The sequence below is a fragment of the Letharia lupina genome, assembly GCF_014066315.1.
Source record: "Letharia lupina isolate WasteWater1 chromosome Unknown contig_15, whole genome shotgun sequence".
In the NCBI taxonomy this organism is placed as follows: Eukaryota; Fungi; Ascomycota; class Lecanoromycetes; order Lecanorales; family Parmeliaceae; genus Letharia; species Letharia lupina.
The window spans coordinates 876410-896924 of NW_023502984.1; the positions used below are offsets into that span (position 1 = coordinate 876410).

The following is a 20515-nucleotide window of genomic DNA, read 5'->3' on the forward strand; positions in this document are numbered from 1 at the left end:
GACGTATCGGAAGATAAACATGAAACATGAGCCAAGGACCAAACACGTTAAAAACCGGGACAGCAGGTGTCAGCGCATAAATTCTTCGCGCTTCAACATCGTACCGACCAGATGCTCCCACATTCATGGTATACTTGAACCGCTTGAGCGAGCAAGATGATAGCTCATAGTGACCAACAAAGGACGAACCATCGTCTTCTGTCCTAGACTACGATCTCTCGCGCTTGTAGGCCGATTCCTGTTATTGAAAGTTTCGATCCAGAATACTTGGTTGTGTCTCATCGACCGCTTGGGATCATTGTGTTGCAAGAATTGTGGAGGTGCTTAAAGTCACATGTTTTCGCGTGTTTTTCCCCCAAACTACCCGGCGCTTGCTCCACAACTTCACCGCTGCTCTTCAGGCCGTGGTCAGGTATTAACACTACGCTCGATTCACATATGGATTACGATAGTAGGCTGCAAGCGTGTCAAAAATGGAGAAGGAAACGAAAGAAGCCTTCTTCGACGAGCTTTATCAACTCGACAACGAGGACTCCGGCGAAGAGGACCAAGGCAATGCTAGTGTGATACTTCCACTCCCTAGGTCAGATGTCTCGGCAAGGAACCCGAGTAACCAAATCATTCATTCCTCGCGTTCAGAGCAATCACTCTTACGCACCGTCTCAGCACCTTTACCCCAGCTGTCGGCCTCGAGTCCTTGTCAAGCTAACGTGGTCGAGAGAAGCTCGTTTTCTCCCATGCCGTCTTCAAAGCCTTCAGAGCAAGTCATTATTGATACACCCATCATGGCGAAGAGAACCGCAAGTATGACTGCTCGGAAGGAGGCATCGAAAACCATCGGGAAAAGAAAGCGAGGCCAATCTCTAGAGCTGAAGAACGAATCTCAACAGATATTCAACGGTCTTGCCTTCTGTGAGCCTCGTGGGTATGAAGTCTGCACTTTAGTGGCCACTAATCGCATCTAGATTTTATACCAAACAACGACACGTCGATTCCTCGTAAGCTTCGGATTCGGAAGGCGATGGAGTGGGGAGCGCTCTGGATCAGGGAGTGGCGAGACGGCGTCACCCATGTTATCGTCGACAAGGATTTGTGTTACGACGATGTGTTAAAAACCCTCAAAATAAAATCACTGCCAGTAAGAACCCTAATGTCAGGGTTATCAGACTGTCCCGCTGATCAAGCAGTCCGATATCAAGCTTGTCAACGATAGGTACCCAGCTGATTGCATTATGTACCGTTCCGTCGTGAATGAGATCCAACCTTTGTACCGGGTCGCGGGTCACGATGATGCAGTGATGGTACAGCAGCCACCAACGTCAGCATTATCCTCCGAAACATCCCTACAGCTAAGGGCAGAAAAACAGGAGCGTCTACCGCCACCACAGACACCTTCGCGAACCGAAGGTAGTGAGCTGACTTCCTCGGGTCGTGTGTCCGTCGATGCCGATTTCGCGGAGTCGTCATCCCCTCAAATGATTACGATGCCCTCACATGCGTGCCCTCACAATGACTTAGATAAAGCCATCGCGGAGGCTCAGGCAACTAAAGACCTCGTGAGCACCGGCAGTCTTAAACACGCAGAATATGCACTGACCGTCTTGTAGCCCCTCGACATGGATGAAGACGAGTATCCTGAAGAAAGTGCAATTCTCGATGATTCGGAGAACGAGCATAGCAAAGAGGAGAAACAGCGCAAGACAAAGTCAAAGAAAGGATCATTCAATAAGTCGTGGCAGGAGAGTTTCAGCTGCATGTCGAAACACGATGGGGTTGGAACTTCAGCAAATCCAAACGCCAGAACCATCGAGGTTTTACAGCAGATGGCCGACTACTACGAACGTGACCAGGATCACTGGAGGCTTACTGCCTACCGCCGAGCCATTGCTGCTCTCCGAAAGCAAGCACGGAAGATCACGACGGAGGAACAGGCCTTTGCACTCCCCTTTATTGGACAAAGACTGGCCTCTAAGATCGAAGAGATTGTCTGGACTAACAAACTCCGACGTCTTGACAACACGAGTCTCGATCCAAACGCTGAAGTCCTGCAGCTATTTATGGGCATCTATGGTGTTGGGCTCAAGCAAGCAACTAAATGGATTGACCAAGGCCACAAATCTATACCGGAGCTTCTTGAGAAAGCTCACCTGACCAAGAATCAGAAGATAGGTATTGCTCACTATGAAGACTTCAAGACCCGGATACCGCGCGCAGAAGCGGACCGGCATGATCAGTACGTTCGAGAGATTTGCAGTAAGATCGATAATACTGTCCAGTTCACGATAGGTGGATCGTACCGTCGTGGAGCTGCGGACTCCGGGGATGTCGATTTCATTGTCACGAAGCCAGATGCCACCATCAAAAACCTCCGCACCATAATACTTGACAGGGTTATCCCAAAGCTTTTCGACAAAGGCTATCTCAAAGTCGGACTCGCTACCACGGACAAGGTCGACGGTAGCAAATGGCACGGGGCTGCAGCTCTGCCAGGCACCACCATTTGGCGGCGAATCGACTTCCTGCTGGTGCCGTGGGATGAGATTGGTGCTGCCTTGATCTACTTTACTGGCAATGATATCTTCAACAGGAGCATACGGCTACTGGCAAGCAAGAAGGGCATGCGTCTCAATCAACGTGGGCTGTGGAAGGATGTCGTTCGAGGCTGGAATAGAGAGAGGATTACTCAAGGTACTCTGGTCGAGGGCAAGGACGAAAAGAAGATCTTTGAGTTACTAGGTGTACCGTGGAGGCCTCCCCAGCACAGGATGTGTTGAACTTGCATTATGCGAGACTCCAGTCTGTGTAACTTAGCTGACATGCAGTCATGACTATCCACGATTAATGTTTATTGTGGTGAACATCTTTGAGCCTATGTCTATGCTAATGAGTGACTGAACAGGATATGAGACTTCTTTCCCTGATTGTAATGACTGACGATATGAAGGAAACACAGTCTCGCACGATATGTCCATCCATTGTTTCCACTGCGTATAGCACACTAAGGGAATTCGTTGATCTTAGGGGATTTGTTGGTCTCAGGGGATTCATTGATCTCAGGGGATTTCTTTGATCTTGCCGAAGTCTAGCGTCCGTCGATGGTTCTTTTCATCAATCATCTGCAATGCTACAATCATCGCCAGTCAGCTCTGCCGACATCTGTTTCCTGAGGAAACTTACTGTAACTGCCCGACTCCTCCCGGTGGATACCCTCCAGGCGTTCTTTCTTGACTACCATGCCACGGAAGTGGATATTTGGTTCCCTTGGATTTATTAACAAGCGTGTACCCAGGCGTGTGCTATCAACAGGTGAACGGCCATTTACATGTCCAATACTGTCCGCAGGATCCTGAAGCTCTGCGATATTACGGATTCAAGGTCATTTGGCTGCTCGTATGTGTAGACGCAAAAGGCGGTTTTGCCATCCTCAAACGCTGGCTAAGGAATAGAGTCAGCATTGTATCCGAGTGGGAAAGCAATTGTGTGCACACATCTGGTGTGGATTCTCCCCAACGATACATGTAATCTTCCAAGGGTTGTGTGCTCGCGTCGGCTGGTTCCCATCTGTTCTCAGTTGTCAGTCATACCATTTTCTGTCTGAGGGTCTGTTGAGGGGGCTTCGTACCCAAGGACTACTTGAACTTCGGGATACTTTGACATTTCTCGCGGAGGTTGCCCACTGAGGCCGTACAAGATTGGGAGAGTTGTGGTGAGGTTGAGGTGTTATGATCGGGAAAGATAATACGAAAGAGGGAGTTGGGAGCTCTGAGATGAATGTCTTCCATACCGCCTGGAGTGTCAGAAACTTCGGGAACGCTATCTGAAACGGATGTCCAATCACTATTTCTCAAAGGGGTCATGGTCCTGAGCCGGGCAGTCTGAGGTCACGACCTATCGTTTTGCCCGAAACTTACGGCAAACAGGCACGGCCATGACACTACTTGAGACAGGCTCTGCCGCCACCTGGCCAAGTCCTGAGGCTGACAGCCGTCCTTCTTGTGCCAGGAGGGATTCGTTGGAGCTGGTCAAATCGCCCAGTGCTGGCTCGGGCTGTATGCCTTTCCCGAAACTTACGATTGACAGCAATCCATTCGATACCAGCCGCAGCTCGCCCCATGAAGCCACCAAAGCCGCGGGCCGCTTTATGTGTACGCCCAAGTTTCCACAATGGAGGATGCGTCAGCGCCGGCACACGGAAAGGGAAGGGGCAAGGTGGCCGGCGGTTAGCTGCTTCTGGGCCTGTTTTTGGATACGTATGGTGAGACACAAAGGCAGTCAATGCGGCGAGGTAATTGATCGTGGTGTGAAAGGAAAATCGTGTAGTGGAGCTTTTGGTACCTGAGCTGGTTTCTGCACAGGCTGAGGTACACGGAAGTCCGGAACAACTGCCTCCTCTGAAACAAGCACATCTTACGAATTACCTCTGCATCGAAGATTCATCCCGGCTTGCCCCGGCTTCAGATCTGGCATGTCGCCTTGTTTGAATAGTTTCAAGCGCATGATGCCTCCTTCTCGACGCCGCATCTCTTCCTCAGCCTTGGCCTGGGTACTTTCCTCGCACATATAAAGGTCCAAATTGCTGCTCCCATCTTCTCACTCTTCTCCATACCCCTCATCCTCACCAAACACTTCACTCGCTACGATGTTGAAATGCTTGAAATTCGGCATAGCTACCGTCGTTATGACCATCATCTTGCGGATTGTCGACTACATCTTGGACGACCTTTTCGCAAAAGCACTCTAGCTCGCCATTCGCTTCCTCGGGCATGTTCTCCCACTCTCGGCGCCAACCTCCAGTAAGGGTAGTCGGGTAAGATAGCAGTGAATCGTGCAAAGATGGAAGACTCGTGGCTGACTTGGCGCTAGGAAACACACCCCTCACTGCCTCAGAGGGCGACGTTCGCGGAGAAGCCGTGCCAGAATTGTAAGTTGAGGGTGTGTCCAAGCTGGAAATATTTGCTCGAAACTGATTTACCAAGACGATTCCAATGGGGCACGAACGTGACTCCTCTCGTTTCGGAATCCCAGTGATCGCAGGGGTCAAGATGGAGTCTGGAAGGGCAAGGGGAAAGTGGTTGAGTTGATTGCGTGCATTTTCGATGCGCGTAGGAGTCACTTCTGAAAAGGATCAGCGGAAGACTGAAAGAAACAGCGCAAGCCTAAAGGGTTTTGTAGGATTTGTTGGAGAAAGCCGAAAGAGCACAGTGGAACTCGAATGCCGGATAAGTTTCTAGAATTGCTATCTCCTCCTTTTCTACTCGTTCTACTTTTTGCCAAAGAAAGAAGGAAAAAAAGAAAAACAGAAACGATAACGAAATCCCCCGAGACACTCATCCAACTGACATCGAATCTCCTTCCCTTTCTACTGCGGGATCTTGGCCCTGGCTAATGGCAGTTCTTCTTATGCTGGTCCAACTTGTCCTGGCGATAGCTGCCTCTGTAGCTGCACTCCGCGACATCACATTGAAACTCGAACACGCCACTATGCTTCTTGGCGTGACGTGCCATGTCAGCTTGTCGTGTGAACGTTTTGTCGCATCCAGTACAAGCCCAGCGAGGACGACCATTGGGTCCGACAACCGGGCCGGGAGTGGAAGGCGGGAGGGTGCTGCTCATGGTAGGTGTCGTATCGGAGGACTGAGCACCAAAGCCAGCGTCGTATGTGCCAAACTTGTCGCTGCCATCGACCAGCCCGATGACGGTGGCGTTGTTGGACGGGTAGAAACTGGCGTTGATGTTACCAGTAGGATAGGCGCCATCACCAAATTGAAGAGGAACAGCAGCACGGGCGCTCTGAACGGAGGCGCCAGGGGCAGTGACATTGCCGACAGCGTGACCAAGGTAGTCGTTGCCATTGTGCCCGAGGTTACTGGGAGCGTAGATACCGCCATTGATGTTGTTGGCATATGGAATAACCGTAGCATTCTGAAGGGCACGACTGCTGAAGCTAGGAGCAGCAATGTTGTCGTATGGAGAGAATCCTGCTTCGACATTGTATCCGACGTTACTGGGAGCGTAGATACCGCCATTGATGTTATTGGCATATGGAATAACCGTAGCATTCTGAAGGGCACCACTGCTGAAGCTAGGAGCAGCAATGTTGTCGTATGGAGAGAAGCCTGCTTCGACATTGTATCCATCGTTACTGGGAGCGTAGATACCGTCATTGATGTTATTGGCATATGGATTAACCGTAGCATTCTGAAAGGCACGACTGCTGAAGCTAGGAGCAGCAAAGCTGTCGTATGGGGAGAAGCCAGCTTCGACATGATTGATACCCACACCGGGACCGCTGTAGGTGTTGTCGCTATACGCTACGCCACGAGCAGCGATGGCGTGGAGAGAGTTGAGGCCATCGTGGGTTTCGTTAGCAGAGAAGGCGAAGCCAGGATCCTGTCCGGCTCGGGCGGCGTGGTCATACGTTCCCAAAGAGTGGACAGCGTGGTTGCCGTGACCGTGGACTGCATTGGCAGCAGTGAGGTTGCCAGCACAGTAGTGACGGTCATTGCGGTGGTTCGCATCGTTCTTAGACTCGCTGCTTAAGCGAGAATTAGCCCTTTTTTTTTTAACTTACCCAACTCCATGCAAATCATATGCATGGTGTTGAGGAGCGTCTCCAGGATAGGCTGCGCCCTTCTGCATGGCTGAAACAAGTCCCGCTGCCGTGCAGGAAGAATAGCGGTAATTCGTGGGAAGGGGCGGCCAATGAGGCTTCTGAGATCTGGCAGCCTTGAGGAAAAGGGGCCGAGTGCATGAAAATGATGTGTAAAAAATTCGAAAGGAGACGGGGGGAAGAGGCATCTTATAGACATGGCATCGAAGAGGGGCGCCCTGCCTTCGGAAGAAGAACATCTAACGGGAGATCTGTGTATCAGTTGTGAAAAAATGAGGCTAGATGAGCAACCTAGGCACTAGATTGGATAAGTGTAAAGTTGTTTACATTATCCTGCATGCTCACACGCTATTCCACCTGGTGTCGACAAATGCAATATCCTTGCTCTTCGCATGAACGTCCTGATATTCCTGAGAATGATGGAACACCCTCCCCCAACCACACACTCCAAACCACCCTTCTTACGGCGGGCTCGCCAATGGCAGTCCCTCTTGTGCTGCTCCAACTTATCCTGGCAGTAGCTGCGAGGATACGCGCAACCTGTCACATTGCACTGATACTGGAGCACACCACTGTGCTTCTCGGCCAGACGTTGCACGTCTGATGGTCGTCCGAACGTCTTGCCGCACCTGTCGCAGGCCCAGCGAAATCATCCATGGTGATCCACGCCGGCGGGGCGAGGGCGGCCCTGGAGGTCCACCCTGGAGCCAGAGGTGATTGATGGGGAGGGAGTGTTGTCAACAGCAGGGGTCAGGCCTGAGGCCTGGGAGCCAAAGCCATAATCCCGCATGCCGTGATTGCCGCCGTCGTAGGCAACGCCAGTATTACTGAGGTGATTGGAAGGTAAAAGGCCGTCAAGAACGTTGGCGGCATTGGGATCGAACTTGATGCTATTGTTCGCAAGGCGAAATGAACTGGGAGTAGCCATGCTGTTGACAGATTAGAGCCCGTGGTCGACCATGCCATCATAGGGTGCAAGTCCGGAAAGATTGCCTTGATCGTGAAATGCATTCGAAGGACTGATGCTGTCAACAAGATAGAGCCCATTTGACAGCATAGGGAGCAAGCCCATCGTAATTGCCTTGATCGTAGACTGCATTAGAAGGACTGATGTTGTCGACAGGATAGAACCCTTGGTCGACATTGCCAGCGTAGGGAGCGGGCCCAGCATAATTGCCCTGATTACAGACTGCGAAGGGAGTAAAGATGTTGTCAACACGACGAAGGCTATTGTTGACATTGCCAGCATGGTTTGCAAGTCCAGTGGAGTTGCCCTAATCGTAGACTGCGCCTGTAGCACCGATGTCGTAGACGGGGTAGAGTCCGCTGTAGGTACCACCTTCACTGGTATAGTTCCCTTGACCATAATCTCCAATGGAAACGGTGAGACCACCCAAGGGGCTCAAGTCACGGTTGAAAGCATCATTGGCAGTGTTGTTGCATCCGTCATAGACTATGTTGGGAGCAGTGGTGGTGCCGAAAGGGTTCAAAATCTCGTTGACAGGGTTACCGCCATACCCAGTATTTTGAACAGCGTTGTTGCCATGATCGTAGTCTACATTAGGGCCAACGACGTCGTTGAGGGGGTAGCAGGGTCCATTATCATAGACGGCATTGGGGCTACCGAAGCCAGGGACCGCGTTCTGCAGTGTTCGGTTACCTTTGACATAGCCTGCACTTGGAGCTGCAAGGCTGTCAATAGAGTCCAGAGCAGGTTGAGGACCATTGCCAACGTAGGTAGCGTATCGACTGAAGCCTGTGTTGGCCTGGTAGTCCTCCAGCGCCAGGAGTACCACCAACGTCGAGCGTCTGGACGCCAAAATTCCCTTCATTGATAGCTGTATAATTATGAAAGGGGCAAGCAATATAGTCTTGCTGGTAGGAAGCGCTAGGAGCCGCGAGGCCGTCGAAGGGACGAAGCGCGCTGGTAGTGCATAATTCTTTTCATCAATTTGACTTTTCTTTTACTTACCTGACCTCAGCTGCAGAATCCTGCATGCGCTGAACTTTTTTAGGCAAGCGTCCGTCCATCTCTGCAGAAGGGCGTCTGGGTGTGGTAGCCTTGCAGCTGAAGGGCGAGAAGGATCCGAAGAAGGGCGGCCAACGAGGAAATCAGAAAATAGGAGAAATGTCGAGGGTATAGGCAAAAGGTCGAGAAATTGGACGGGGGAACCACAGCATCTTCTGCTCTTTGTGCGAGAAGGAAAGGGGCACTGGCGCGAATTGACGCAGTCAAAGAGAATCGAGTACGCAAGGCTGTATTGGTATTGGTATTGGTATTGATAACTGGATGTGGGTTGTCGCAGCTGTGCACTAAATCTTTCATGTTCGCAGGTTCTGCCATCAAAAGTATCGACAAATGACCTTTCTTTGCTCTTCGTATTACCATCATGAAAGTCCTCGTTATGCACAATCACCTTTCCAATGGCGAAATTACAGAGCAGCAGCCACTCCCAATAACCCAACCACACCAGCCAATCTAGCAGCAACAGCTCCAGTAGGACGTGCAGCACCGCCCTTCGAACTGCTCGCGGTCCCAGCCTGAGCTGATGCCGTGTTACCCTCTGTAGCACCCGCCGACGTCGCATCCACAGCTGCCACATAAGCAGCCGAAGCACTAGAAACACTGGCCACACTCTGTGCCGAATTCTGCGTCGTCGGACTCGCACCGCCACTAGACATGCCACTCCCCGTAGCCGCAACAGTGCCATTGGCCACATCAGCTGTCACACTCTTGATCGCGGCCCCAGCACCCGCCAATCCTCCAAACCCGGAATATGTATGCAGATAGCTGCGGACGCTTGTGGGTAATGAGTTGAACCATGCGGGACTGTTGCCGGCTGAGAAAGCGCTTTCGAAGGAGCTGGCATAGGAGGGGTCGTTGACGATAGAGGAAACGAAGCCGGAGGGAGCGGCGGTGAGGAGGACGTTGAGGACAGAGGACGTGGGGAGGGCAGAGGCGAGAGAGTTGGCGAGGGGTCCGAGTTGGAGGAGGACGGCGGGGTCGGTGGGGAGGGCTGTTACGCCTGCTAGAGACGCGCTGCGTGGGAGGTGAGTTGTGAAAGGGCAATTGAGGTGACAGAAGGACTTACAGTTCTAGCAATTGCGAGATATCAGCCTGGCGCTTGTATACCTCCACTATATGACGTTCTACAATGAATTCGGGAGCGGGAGCTGCTATCGAGGAAGACATGAGCGCGAAAATAGCGAGAGTTGATTTGAACATTGTGGGCGAATAGCTGGAATTGTTAAGGCGCAAGAACAATAATGGGTATCTACAAATATAAAAGTGAGCGTATATAGACGAACAAAAAGAGAGACACGGAAAATGAGACGCGAGTGGTGGGTTAAGAACAACAGCTGGGGGCAGGAAATGATGACTCGCTTTCCAAGATTCGGTGATCGACATACCCGCTTTCCTTGGCAGAGCACAGCCACATCTATTGCCGATCCTTCGGACCGTGTGGCGTTCATTGATGGTCGAGACAGTTGAGATGGCCTGGAATTTTCAAGCAAATCAATTGCTCTGTCCATCGATCAGCGATAGCGCGAAATGTCTCATGTTCGAATTAGCGACAACGGGGGGTGGGAGTCCCCCTCCGATGTTTTGGTTCTGCGCCGGAGATATCTCGGCAGATGGATGACGTACATGTGCATGGCTGACGTCAATGCTCACCGTTGGTTACATTGAGTTTCTACTCGTACATTTAATCAGTTTGCATCGTGACTTGAAGACTACTTACTCATCCCCGCCACAGTATACACAAAAGTATTAATGTTTGTTCGAACATCCAAGATTGCATCTTCAAGACTTACACAACTCTCGACCCATTGCTCATCAAACCAGTTCTCTCGCAAAGCAAGCACAATGGCAAGCCTCCACACCAAACAGAAGCTCAACACAGGCGCTGAAATCCGTACGATTCCTCCCAATCTCACTCTTCAATGGGCCCCTACTAAACACAATCGCAGCGGCCGTTGGCTTCGGAACCTGGCAAGATGCTGGCGCCCAAGAAGACGCCGTCACCGAAGCCCTGAAAGCAGGCTATCGACACATTGACACAGCTCGTATCTACGGCACCGAGCCCGCCGTCGGTGCTGCCATCAAAAAATCTGGTATCCCTCGCTCCGAGATCTTCATCACGACTAAGCTGTGGAACAACAGCCACCACCCTGACGATGTGGAGCCCGCCCTTGATGCTTCCCTCAAAGACCTGGGCACAGACTACCTAGATCTCTACCTCATGCACTGGCCTTCTGTACGTATTTTTTGGAGTTCATATTTCCTCTTCTGGACCAGATCTTGAGCCTTGAGACAGGTCTTGAGAATGTCTACTTTGTAGACATTTTCCAAGGCTCAACATACCCTCTCGGATAGGTAATGCTGACTCCGAAACTATAATGTAGCCCTTCGCCCGAGGCGATACCCTCATGCCCAAGAAAAACGACAAGATTGAAACAGGCGACACGGACTACGTTGACACATGGAACGCTATGGAGAAAACTCTCAAGAGTGGCAAGACAAAGGCAATCGGCATCTCCAACTTCAGCAAAGCAGAGCTCGAGCGCCTTCTCAAAGAAACCACCGTCGTCCCCGCGGCGCACCAAATCGAATGCCACCCCTGGCTGCAACAGCAATCATTCGCCGCATTCCACAAGAGCAAAGGCATCCACATACAACAATATTCGCCGTTTGGCAATCAAAACGCTATCTACAGCTCCGGCAAGGACATGGGAAAGCTGATCGACGACCCAACTATTACCGAGATTGGCAAGAAGTACGGCAAGAATGGCGCGCAGGTTGCTTTGGCGTGGGGGATCGCCCACGGACACAGTGTGTTGCCGAAGAGCAAGACGCCCGAGAGGATTCGAAGCAATCTGGCGGGGGATTTCAAGCTGGAGAAGGAGGATTTGGATAAGCTCAACACGATCGATAAGAAGCTTCGTTTCAATGACCCGTCGGGGAATTTCGGCTGGAACTTCTACACCGATCTGGACGGGAAGAATTGAGAGACCTAGGAAGCGTGAGATAGCGGATGATTTCCACCAAGCATGTACATAACTTCTTACCCTACAAGACTTGCAAGTAGCATAGCAAGGGCAACTTAGCCCAACGATTGACACATAGCAATGACGGCAATGAAGAACCGAAGAACGCCCCAAGACACTTTGACACAGGCATTGTTCCACCATTCCACAGGACTCTCCAGTCCCAAGCTTATCATACCCACCTTACCCTGCCTCCCTCAGCTCTTGCCCCTCAAACTCTAACCCCCCTCCCACGAATCCGACCGATCGGTCAGAAACCCGCCTATCCAAAGCCCAAAACCAACCTTCATATCCCCCCTCTCGATCAGACACCCGTCCCCCTCTCGAGCATCAACGATTCCGCTTCGATTGTGCGGAAAACGCAGTAGCGAGTGGATCAACAAGCGCACCCACCTCCGATAGAAAGGTCTTGTTTCTCTGCAGCCAGTCAAGGTTGGATGTGCGACAGGGGAGTGGAAGATCAGTTATGGATATGCACGTGTTGAGGTTATGTGTGGTAATAAATGTCTTGGGGGGAAAGATCTAGCATCGAAGCGAATATTAGATAGCTACGGTAAGCTCAAAGCGCAAGCAAACGCAAGTTCGCAGAGCCAGACCCATCAACAGTCACACTCTCTCAAATTGGTATATCGATAACCGCTCGCATTGAATTCATAGCGCCATGCTGTATGCTGGATGGAAAAAACGATAGTGGTATATGAAAAGTTTCCCTCCCAGACGCCTCTGCCGCCGTGAACAAAGCCACCCAACTCGCCTCGCCAATGCAATAAGGGGAAACGTATTCTGAAAGAATCGAAATCCAAGGGAACGCACAGGGTAGCAATATGTGCCGACTTGGGGGTATGATGTAATCCAAGGGACTGTCCTTGAGATAGCGAAAGTGCCAGACCCGGGGAGATGAGGTGATCCAGGGGAATGCCGCCGCGGAAGCAAGGGTGCTAGGGTTGCAAAACAACTTGTTGATGTGACACAATTTGCTCAGTTCATCTCCATCCCGTACTCGTCTTCTTCCTTGAAGGACGGGTTCCAGTATTGTTGGTGGCCGTGGTCGGCACCGCCAGACTGCTGACCAGGGCTTAGGCTCTGAGGACTCAGGGTGCCCATAGCGGCTGGATCAAGAGGGTCACCAGCTGAGTTGGTGTGTTGTGGCACTCTCAGCCCACTACCGGCCGTGCGCGTGTATGAGAATGTGTTTGGGTCGTTTTCCTGCATAGCGTTCAGAAGCTCGGTGCGCATGCGCCTCTCGTCGTCCGACTGAGAAAAAGGAAACTGGCCTCCAAGTTGTGCGATCAGGTCCGCGAGCTCCTGCTCTTGCTGCATCTTGACATGCAGTGCCCACATGAGATCGCGAGTCCAGCTAACGGCACCGTTGAGAATGTCGCCTTTGTTAGGACCTTTATCCTTCTCTTCTGGTGGAATGCCCATAGTTATGCTGCCCCCACCCGTGGCACGACGACCACCTCCTGCAAGCAAAGATGTTGCTTGCGGAGGGCTTCGGCCGGTAGCAGTAAGGGTGGGCGAGAGAGGAGAATTGTTCATGATGTGTTTGCGGACCTTCTCATCCTCGAGACGATGCATGGGAACTAGGTGAGAAAGCTCCTGGATCTTCTCGTTGATGTTGTCACGGCGGCGACGCTCCACCATGTTGTGAGATTCACGACGTCGACGACGCTTGGCTTCTTGGCTCTGATAAGCCGGGGCTGGGTGATGGCCATTCTCAACCTTCGCAGGTAGTGAGGCATGCTTGCCAGATTTCAAGACCTCGGAGATCTGAGCGTGGCTCGCAGGATGACTTGGGGAAGACATTGGTGAATCAAGGTTGTACGATTGGATGCTGCCAGGTGTGCTATCATACTGGCCTGAAAGACTCTTCCGATTGTAGCTCAGGGGCTGCGCTGGCAGGCTTCCAGACTCAGGGGTACCCAAGTGTATGTGGTCCAGGTGGTCCCCGCCCGGGGTTTTGGGCGTCATTGGGCTTCTTGAGTCTGATGCTTGTCGATTCATGGGCTGGCTCATGTAAGACCCAGACTGACCGTGGTTGAAATTGTTGGTACTGACGGCGTTCGGACGCATGTGTGACTGCATCTGCGCGAACTGAGCATAGTTGAAGTTATCATGTGTGAATGGGCTATGGATTGGGCCACCGTCAGGCGTATTGGAGTACATCTGGTTCATCTGGCTGTGACCGTTCGTGTTTATGGATACCGGATGACTCTGGCTTGGGTAGAAGTTCTGCATGTTGCCTTGACCTCCAAACCCATGCTGCCCATTCTGGAGATTGGGCTGGTACGAGGTTTCATTAAGATCTAGGTCCAGAAGCTCATCGTCGCCAATGCCTGAGTGGGCCAAGGTCATACTATTTGACATGGTCTGTTGAGAACTGGAGCCGTATTGGCCGTAATTACCATTAGGCATTGCAAGATCCGAAGGATCAATGTCGCCTGTGGAGCCTTGACCGAATTGCTGTCCGAAGCTCATGTTCTGGCTCCGCTGGTTGGGCGAGAAGTTGTGCGAGAGGTAATTGAAGTCCTCTGGCTCGTCCTTGATGAATGGGCTGGAGTTGCCCGTGCCAGCCATACCACTATTGAAGAAGTCCAAGTCGTCGTCTAAAGTTGTATCTGGAAGAGTATCGTAGTTTGCTTTGTCCTTTCTCGTCATTGGAAGGGAGTATTGAAGGTCGAAAGTCTTCTCAGCTATAGGAGGCGCCACGTAAGCAAACATCATTACCATGCTTGAGGTCAAACATTGTAAATGGGGGCCAGTGCGGTTCCTTGCCAATAGAAATCTATGTCTGAAAAAATGTGCTTTTTTCCACAGATTTGGAAGGTTTAGAACACTTACATGGTACTGGCATGACAATAGTGTCTCGCAAAAGATGGGGTAAGTGCCTATGAGGAGCCCTGCAGACGAATGAACGATCTTGGCGTGCTTTCAATTCGATGATTCCAGGCCCGTCCCGTGGACGATGTGCGGAGGTGACCTTTCCGAAGACGGAAGGTGGAGATTTCTGCACCAAATCGATTGGCAACGAGCTTGCAAGTGTGATACCGCGGTCTTATACGACACTTGGAATCTTTTTCGAATTGTAACGTGCGAAATGTCTCTCACGGATGAAGATCACTTCCTTTAAAGCTTCTGGGTCAATGGACGTCTGTAAATGAAGTCATTTAGCGCCATCTCTCAACACAAGTATCTCTCAACACAGGAAAATACTGACACCTGACGCTTGACATACAAACATCGGTGTTTTGAAACGGACGTACCAGATAGCTTGTGTGTAGGATTCTCTGTGAGAAGCGTAGGCTAGTGTGACTGGAGACGGACTGTTTGCGGAGTGCGTTGAAGTTTTCTTTGGGCGCTAACTCGCTAACATGCGGATGTCTACTGGAGTACAGTCCCGGTGTTGTTGTTGTGGGGTTTTGGGGACTAGTAGGCTCATAGTTAGCAAGTCGAATCATCATTCTCTTCGGCAAGGCAAATGAACAAGAAGCGGCTATGCAAGGGGTGCCAGTATTGGCGAGATTGACGATCTACGAGCGTGGCAGATAGAAGATTCTAGGATCCACTCTTGAAGCTTCCTCGTGCCTGAGTAGTGCAAGAAGAAGCCTTGCATGCCCCAGAGAAGCCAGAGACGCGGCAGCCAGATCATGCTTGCTCATGCTGGCATGATTAACGGCACGGAATGAAATGTGATGATTACTGGCAAACCAGTAAAGAGTATGCAAGCAGCATGAAAAGCAAACAACGTAGTGGGGAATACGTACCGGATGGGATTGCGGCTGCGGATCAACGGTCAACAAGACAGTTGTTGCTCAATTGGGTATGTAGGTATTTCAAGTAGCCGGGCGGGTTATGTGATGCGGTGTTTGTGCGAGAACAGTAAGCCGTGTTGATGGAGATGTCCGTTACACTGGACCCGCCAGGTACCGAGAAGCGGTGTAAGCTGAAGGAACGGGCCTGTGCAGGCCCTTGGAGCGCTGGACCGAACAAGGGCGACAGCGATGGATGGAGCGATGAGGTTGTTGCCCTTGGGTGGGAGGGCAATGAAGAATGTGGAGGAGAGGACGGCGGTGAATGTCACCAGTATGGTGAGGAGTGAAGGAAGAGAGATGATTCGTTGCGGTGTATCAAAGATAATTCGCTTGCGCTCTCGGATGGATCCGCGCTAGGCCCGAATGTACGATGACGCCAAGCGCTCAGGAATGCGTGGGGCTCCGTTCAGGTTTATGCACTTTTGGTACGACAGCGGGATGGATGACCACCGGTTGCGTGGAAAGCTTTGACCCAGTTGCAATATGATAATTTATAGGATCAATACTCTGTTGAAGAGTGAGATGAAAGAAGGTAAGAAGGGATGACGAGGCTAACCTGGATTGCGGAGGACAAGGCTTTGGGTGGGTTGAGCTTTCTTTGAAGGCTTTGCCGTGCGATTGGTGGGGCTGAGGTTGCTCACTGCTCCGATGGATCGAATAGCCTGATTGATATTTTGAGAATGGCGTTTCTCTTTTTCTTTTGGTGGCTATAGACGGGAGCTGATGTAGAATGATGGAAAGCGCACGGCAAGAACTGCAGGGTCGGCGGGAATATATGTCAAACGACAAGATCAAGGGTTAAGGGAGTAGATCAAATGGTATGAAAGCAGCTGCTCATTCGTTGATCATTCATGGTTTCACTTTCTTTACTTGGGATTGAGGACTACGAGAGCAGCGCCACACTACAGAGGATCATGACCATGAGCGTCTGACCAATGTGAGTCAGTGAAGTTTAGGCAAGCATGCAATGTACTTTGATGTATATTGAAGTCATGATAAAGAAAGATGGTCGACCGGTGAAAGTGGTTACGAATAAGCCGACTCTTTTTCCTAGCACAGCATACTCTAGGTAATAACTTTACTTGATTTATTTTTTGACGGGAGAAAAAAAGGTGTGGCGGTTGAGGCGATGATGGTTGCTGGCGCGTTACGCTAGATTGAAAGAAGTTTAGTGTTGAATAAATGAAGCTCAGTACAATTTGATCACTCTATGATTTCTATCCTATCCCAGGCGTCAGTCTATCTCAAAACAGTGCCCGCTCGCCTACTTTTTGTTTTGACTCTCTGATCCTCTTCCTTCCTTGATGCCTTTCCAGCCTTTCATGGTGTGTTCCTTTCCTTTCCCTTTCTCTTTCGTCCTTCCTTTTCCCAACTAAAATAACTAAGAGGGTGTAGTGGATGGGATAAGATCATCACAAAATACCGTTTCGATAGCTTCCCTGCTTTCATCCGACGCCCCCAATCACCTTTCACCGAACAGCCACACACCACTCACACCATTTTGCACACCCTCCTTCATTCTTAGCTTTCAAATCCCCATTCTCATGGAACTCCCTCCCCCTCTTTCCTTGATTCTCGTGTTCCTTCGCAACAAAGAGACACTTCTTTACCCCCCCCCCATACTACCTCCCTCTACCTCCTCTACCTCGACTACTCAAAATTAGGGTCCCCTCGGTCTCTTGTCACAAGCCTGCACAGCACACTAATGTGCCTTGGACCCTCTTAAAACATCTCCCTGCGCGCGCACCCAACTGCGATTGGACCAGCTTACGCCCTCCGCTCACTCGCGTACTCAATCCATACCCAATCCGAACGATTCGGTTTCTTTACCCCACACTCACAGGCAGATCAGCTGCTACTTCTGCACGAAATCTTCCGTTCCCGCTGCGCATTACCTTACCCACGGCCTAACGTGCATTACTTCCCTTTCCCTATCCCTTTTCCTTAGGTACTCTACAGGCGTACAAGTCCGACCTATCATCCTTGCTCTATCTCGTCGATCCTTCCGGCTTTCAGCATCTACACTTCCGAGAAGGAACCACAATAATCCATAATCCTTAGCACTCGAGTCCACTTCGAGTCCAGACTTTAAGGTTGTCTTGGTGCATTTGATATTGCAGGGAAGCTCGGAAAAGGCGGCCAGCCGACACTATCAAGCAGATCATCTAGCTCCATATTCAATGGCGTCTACTTCTTTTCGAGACTCGATGAATTCCATGGGCTGGTCTCGACGAGACCCAGACATTCCAGTCACGACCTCCTCCTCAACCCCGATATTGTCGAAGCTACAATCCATCAATCCTTTCAGCAATGCAGGCTACGTTCGACTACCAACACAAAATGAAGGTCCAGGTGCTCCATTGCCTGCTCCTAACCGGAGAGAAGAGGAAGAAGGCTTCTTCGCTTGTGAGTCTACATGCCTCCTCTTCCAGCCTAGCGCGAAGCGCTTGTGATAAGACCAAAACTCCTCTGCAGCCGTTATCATCACATGCATAGGGTCATGCACTTTGCCGTTCTTTCCTCCTCGACTTTGCCTCAATTTAGCGCAGATCTATACTGACACTTCCTGTCTTGCATTAGTGAGTAGGTGGGATCGCCTACTCGTCTTTGGGGCTTGCAATGTAGCTGCCTTGGCTTGCTTTGTCCTCTGCTTCGCCTTGTTTCCAATTCTGTGGCCAGTGCCCCGAAAGTTCGCAATATTGTTCGTATACCCTGTCCATTGGCTTCACTTTGCTGGGAAAAGACGCGTATCCGCGCCACCCTTTACACACACCCTCTTCTACCGGACCCAAGGCGCATGAGCCTTCACCTCGGGAAAGGCAGCCGATCAAGCATTTGTTTCGACTGCCTACTCGATGTTTCAAACAATGACTCTTCAATGTCTTTGGAATACGAGGTCATGTAGCTAATATTGGCACCATCTACGTAGGTGGTCCTTCGGGTCCGTGCTTTTCTTGGCTTCATGGGCAGTCTTGATGGGCCCAGCGACTTACGCCAAACATCTTATCTCGGGGCCACGACTGCCTTTTACCGCTGCTTACTTTGGCTCCATTGGGTTGACCTTGTTCTTTGCCATCAAAGTACGTCTTCTTCCATCCCTTCATCAATTCGCTGCTCGTCAAGTGCCTGCGACGGTACTTCGCACACGGTCGACTTGATCCCAGCTGTGTGCAGATTGGCCTGCTGACTGTGTGTTCACATGATAGCTTCACAACACAGTCCTTACACTTCTTTCGATTATTGTACAGCTAGTGTCGCTTGTATGGTACCTAGTCAGCTACTTTCCCATGGGGGGCACAGGTCTGCGATTTGCCGCCAGATTCGGCACTAATCGTGTCGCAGCGTGGATGACCGACTAATCATTAGAGCTGCTTGGGTACTCATTTAGAAATCATTGCATCTCTTCCTAAAGGCTGACGTGGAAGCTTTTGAAGAAGTTGGCAGAAACTTACCTCGGCGTCTCAAGACAAATCCAGGCGAAAATAAATCTGCAAAATAAGTGGATGTCGGGCCGAAATAGACGTTGCATATGCAGCAAAGCTTTTTTTCCTGCACCCTTATCAATGCGGCGCGTGCATTGAACACCGATTAAACACCCCATTTAGCACCACTTCGTTGAACTACATACGTCCTCACTCCTCTATACTGTGCTCAAGCGCTATCCAAGTCTCCAATTGGAGGGATGCAGCTATCCGCAGGATGCCGCCTAGTGAGATCTCCGCTGTCCGCACCAGACCAGGACTAATCAGCAGGACCCTACTACCTACATAGATCGCCAGGATACCCTCCTCAGCACCATCAGCTTTTCTATTGACTCGAGCATTCGAACATCGTGCAGCTTATTTGGTGCAGCTTAGTATCTAAACAAACGAATCACAGTCTTTCATCACGCCACGATCTGGAGAAGCAATCGCAAAGTTCGGACCCCTCATCTCGATCTTAAGTCGTGTATAGAGTACCTTTGGGGAGGTGCAGGGTTCGGCATGCGCTCCATACAGCGCCCTCCCACACTGCACGTTTCACAGTCACCCCTCACGTTTCCAAAGTCAACGGGAATAACGGGCATACAACACGACACCTTACCCTCACGACATCTTCTGCTATCAATTCCTATTTTTGTCGTCTTCTCATTAACACTTCCAAATCTAAACTCTCCACTTCGTCCCAGCTATCATCAGCAACCACCATTTCTCATCCCACGCTCAACTTCCAACGACCACCTGACCCTTGCCACCCATCTTCCCCCCACGCTTCTTCACATAGACTCAGCACTTCTCCCCTCCCCGTTGTCGCGGCTCCCCGAATTGCCTTCCATCCTGCCAGCTCTTTCCAGGCCCCAGCTACCTATTCGTAGACTCTCTCAACCATCCGCGCAATGTCTCTACTCCCAGCGTCCACGCTGATACGCGCGCCTCGTTGTCTCTGTGCTTCCTCATTCTACCTCCCTCTTGCCGGGCCACCCCTCCCTTCTTTCCTATTCCATTCCATTCCAATCCATGCCGAGCGCTTCCCTCCCCGCTCTTCCCCAACGCTTTCCCCATCGCTGACCCCTGCTTGCCACTCACAGTTTTTTTTTTCTTTTTTTTCGCTCGCGCTCCTCTTGCCTAAAGCCCGTCACGCGGGCCTGAGACCGGGGCGCAAGAGTGGACGTCGTCTGCGGCTGTCTCTCGGCGCTGGGAAAGGACTGGGGGCGAGTGAGGGTTCTTTATTGAAGAGACAGGCTTGAGTCCATCCATCTGCTGCTTTGGATCGAGGATGATGGAATAGGACAACCGACACAATTCGGAGATCAAGGACGAGCACGGTCGTGGGCGAAGATGTTCGGGAAGTGATGGGTGTTCATTGTCGGCACGGAAGGCAAGGAAGCAGCAAGCGCGGGACGATGGTTCATGTACAGCATCTTTCTTTCTAGGTGGCTAGATAGAGACAGCCGGGCGTGAAAACATCCAAGCTCGACACCTCCCATGCCGTCACAGTTCAATTTGTGCCGATGATGCTGTTCCTAACCCCTTCCCTTCCATGTCCTCGAGCGCCCTTCCGCTCA

At 51.1% G+C, this 20515-nt stretch overlaps 8 protein-coding genes across 8 annotated transcripts; 3 read left to right on the top strand and 5 right to left on the bottom strand.

Annotated features, from left to right (window-relative positions):
* Positions 1 to 473: 473 nt before the first annotated feature.
* HO133_002642 (uncharacterized protein) lies at positions 474 to 2774 on the top strand (the record flags this gene model as incomplete). Its single annotated transcript, XM_037293567.1, is given in 4 exon segments — positions 474 to 921; positions 966 to 1138; positions 1158 to 1556; positions 1608 to 2774. 4 exon segments carry the CDS (start codon positions 474 to 476, stop codon positions 2772 to 2774), a joined length of 2187 nt encoding a protein of 728 aa, XP_037150396.1.
* A 544-nt stretch (positions 2775 to 3318) lies between these two features.
* On the bottom strand, positions 3319 to 3657 carry HO133_002643 (uncharacterized protein; the record flags this gene model as incomplete). The annotated part of the gene is made up of 3 exons (XM_037293568.1): positions 3319 to 3435; positions 3489 to 3561; positions 3623 to 3657. 3 exons carry the CDS (start codon positions 3655 to 3657, stop codon positions 3319 to 3321), a joined length of 225 nt encoding a protein of 74 aa, XP_037150397.1.
* A 1725-nt stretch (positions 3658 to 5382) lies between these two features.
* Positions 5383 to 6639, bottom strand: HO133_002644 (uncharacterized protein; the record flags this gene model as incomplete). The annotated part of the gene is made up of 2 exons (XM_037293569.1): positions 5383 to 6532; positions 6572 to 6639. The coding sequence occupies 2 exons, from the start codon at positions 6637 to 6639 to the stop codon at positions 5383 to 5385; spliced, it is 1218 nt and encodes a 405-aa protein (XP_037150398.1).
* A 1245-nt stretch (positions 6640 to 7884) lies between these two features.
* HO133_002645 (uncharacterized protein) lies at positions 7885 to 8641 on the bottom strand (the record flags this gene model as incomplete). The annotated part of the gene is made up of 2 exons (XM_037293570.1): positions 7885 to 8419; positions 8583 to 8641. 2 exons carry the CDS (start codon positions 8639 to 8641, stop codon positions 7885 to 7887), a joined length of 594 nt encoding a protein of 197 aa, XP_037150399.1.
* A 402-nt stretch (positions 8642 to 9043) lies between these two features.
* On the bottom strand, positions 9044 to 9836 carry HO133_002646 (uncharacterized protein; the record flags this gene model as incomplete). The annotated part of the gene is made up of 2 exons (XM_037293571.1): positions 9044 to 9650; positions 9703 to 9836. 2 exons carry the CDS (start codon positions 9834 to 9836, stop codon positions 9044 to 9046), a joined length of 741 nt encoding a protein of 246 aa, XP_037150400.1.
* Positions 9837 to 10478: 642 nt separating this feature from the next.
* HO133_002647 (uncharacterized protein) lies at positions 10479 to 11620 on the top strand (the record flags this gene model as incomplete). The annotated part of the gene is made up of 3 exons (XM_037293572.1): positions 10479 to 10527; positions 10583 to 10869; positions 11018 to 11620. 3 exons carry the CDS (start codon positions 10479 to 10481, stop codon positions 11618 to 11620), a joined length of 939 nt encoding a protein of 312 aa, XP_037150401.1.
* Positions 11621 to 12637: 1017 nt separating this feature from the next.
* On the bottom strand, positions 12638 to 14389 carry HO133_002648 (uncharacterized protein; the record flags this gene model as incomplete). Its single annotated transcript, XM_037293573.1, has 1 exon — positions 12638 to 14389. The coding sequence occupies one exon, from the start codon at positions 14387 to 14389 to the stop codon at positions 12638 to 12640; it is 1752 nt and encodes a 583-aa protein (XP_037150402.1).
* Positions 14390 to 17651: 3262 nt separating this feature from the next.
* HO133_002649 (uncharacterized protein) lies at positions 17652 to 18830 on the top strand (the record flags this gene model as incomplete). Its single annotated transcript, XM_037293574.1, has 4 exons — positions 17652 to 17877; positions 18052 to 18172; positions 18401 to 18551; positions 18678 to 18830. The coding sequence occupies 4 exons, from the start codon at positions 17652 to 17654 to the stop codon at positions 18828 to 18830; spliced, it is 651 nt and encodes a 216-aa protein (XP_037150403.1).
* Between the last annotated feature and the right edge of the window lie 1685 nt (positions 18831 to 20515).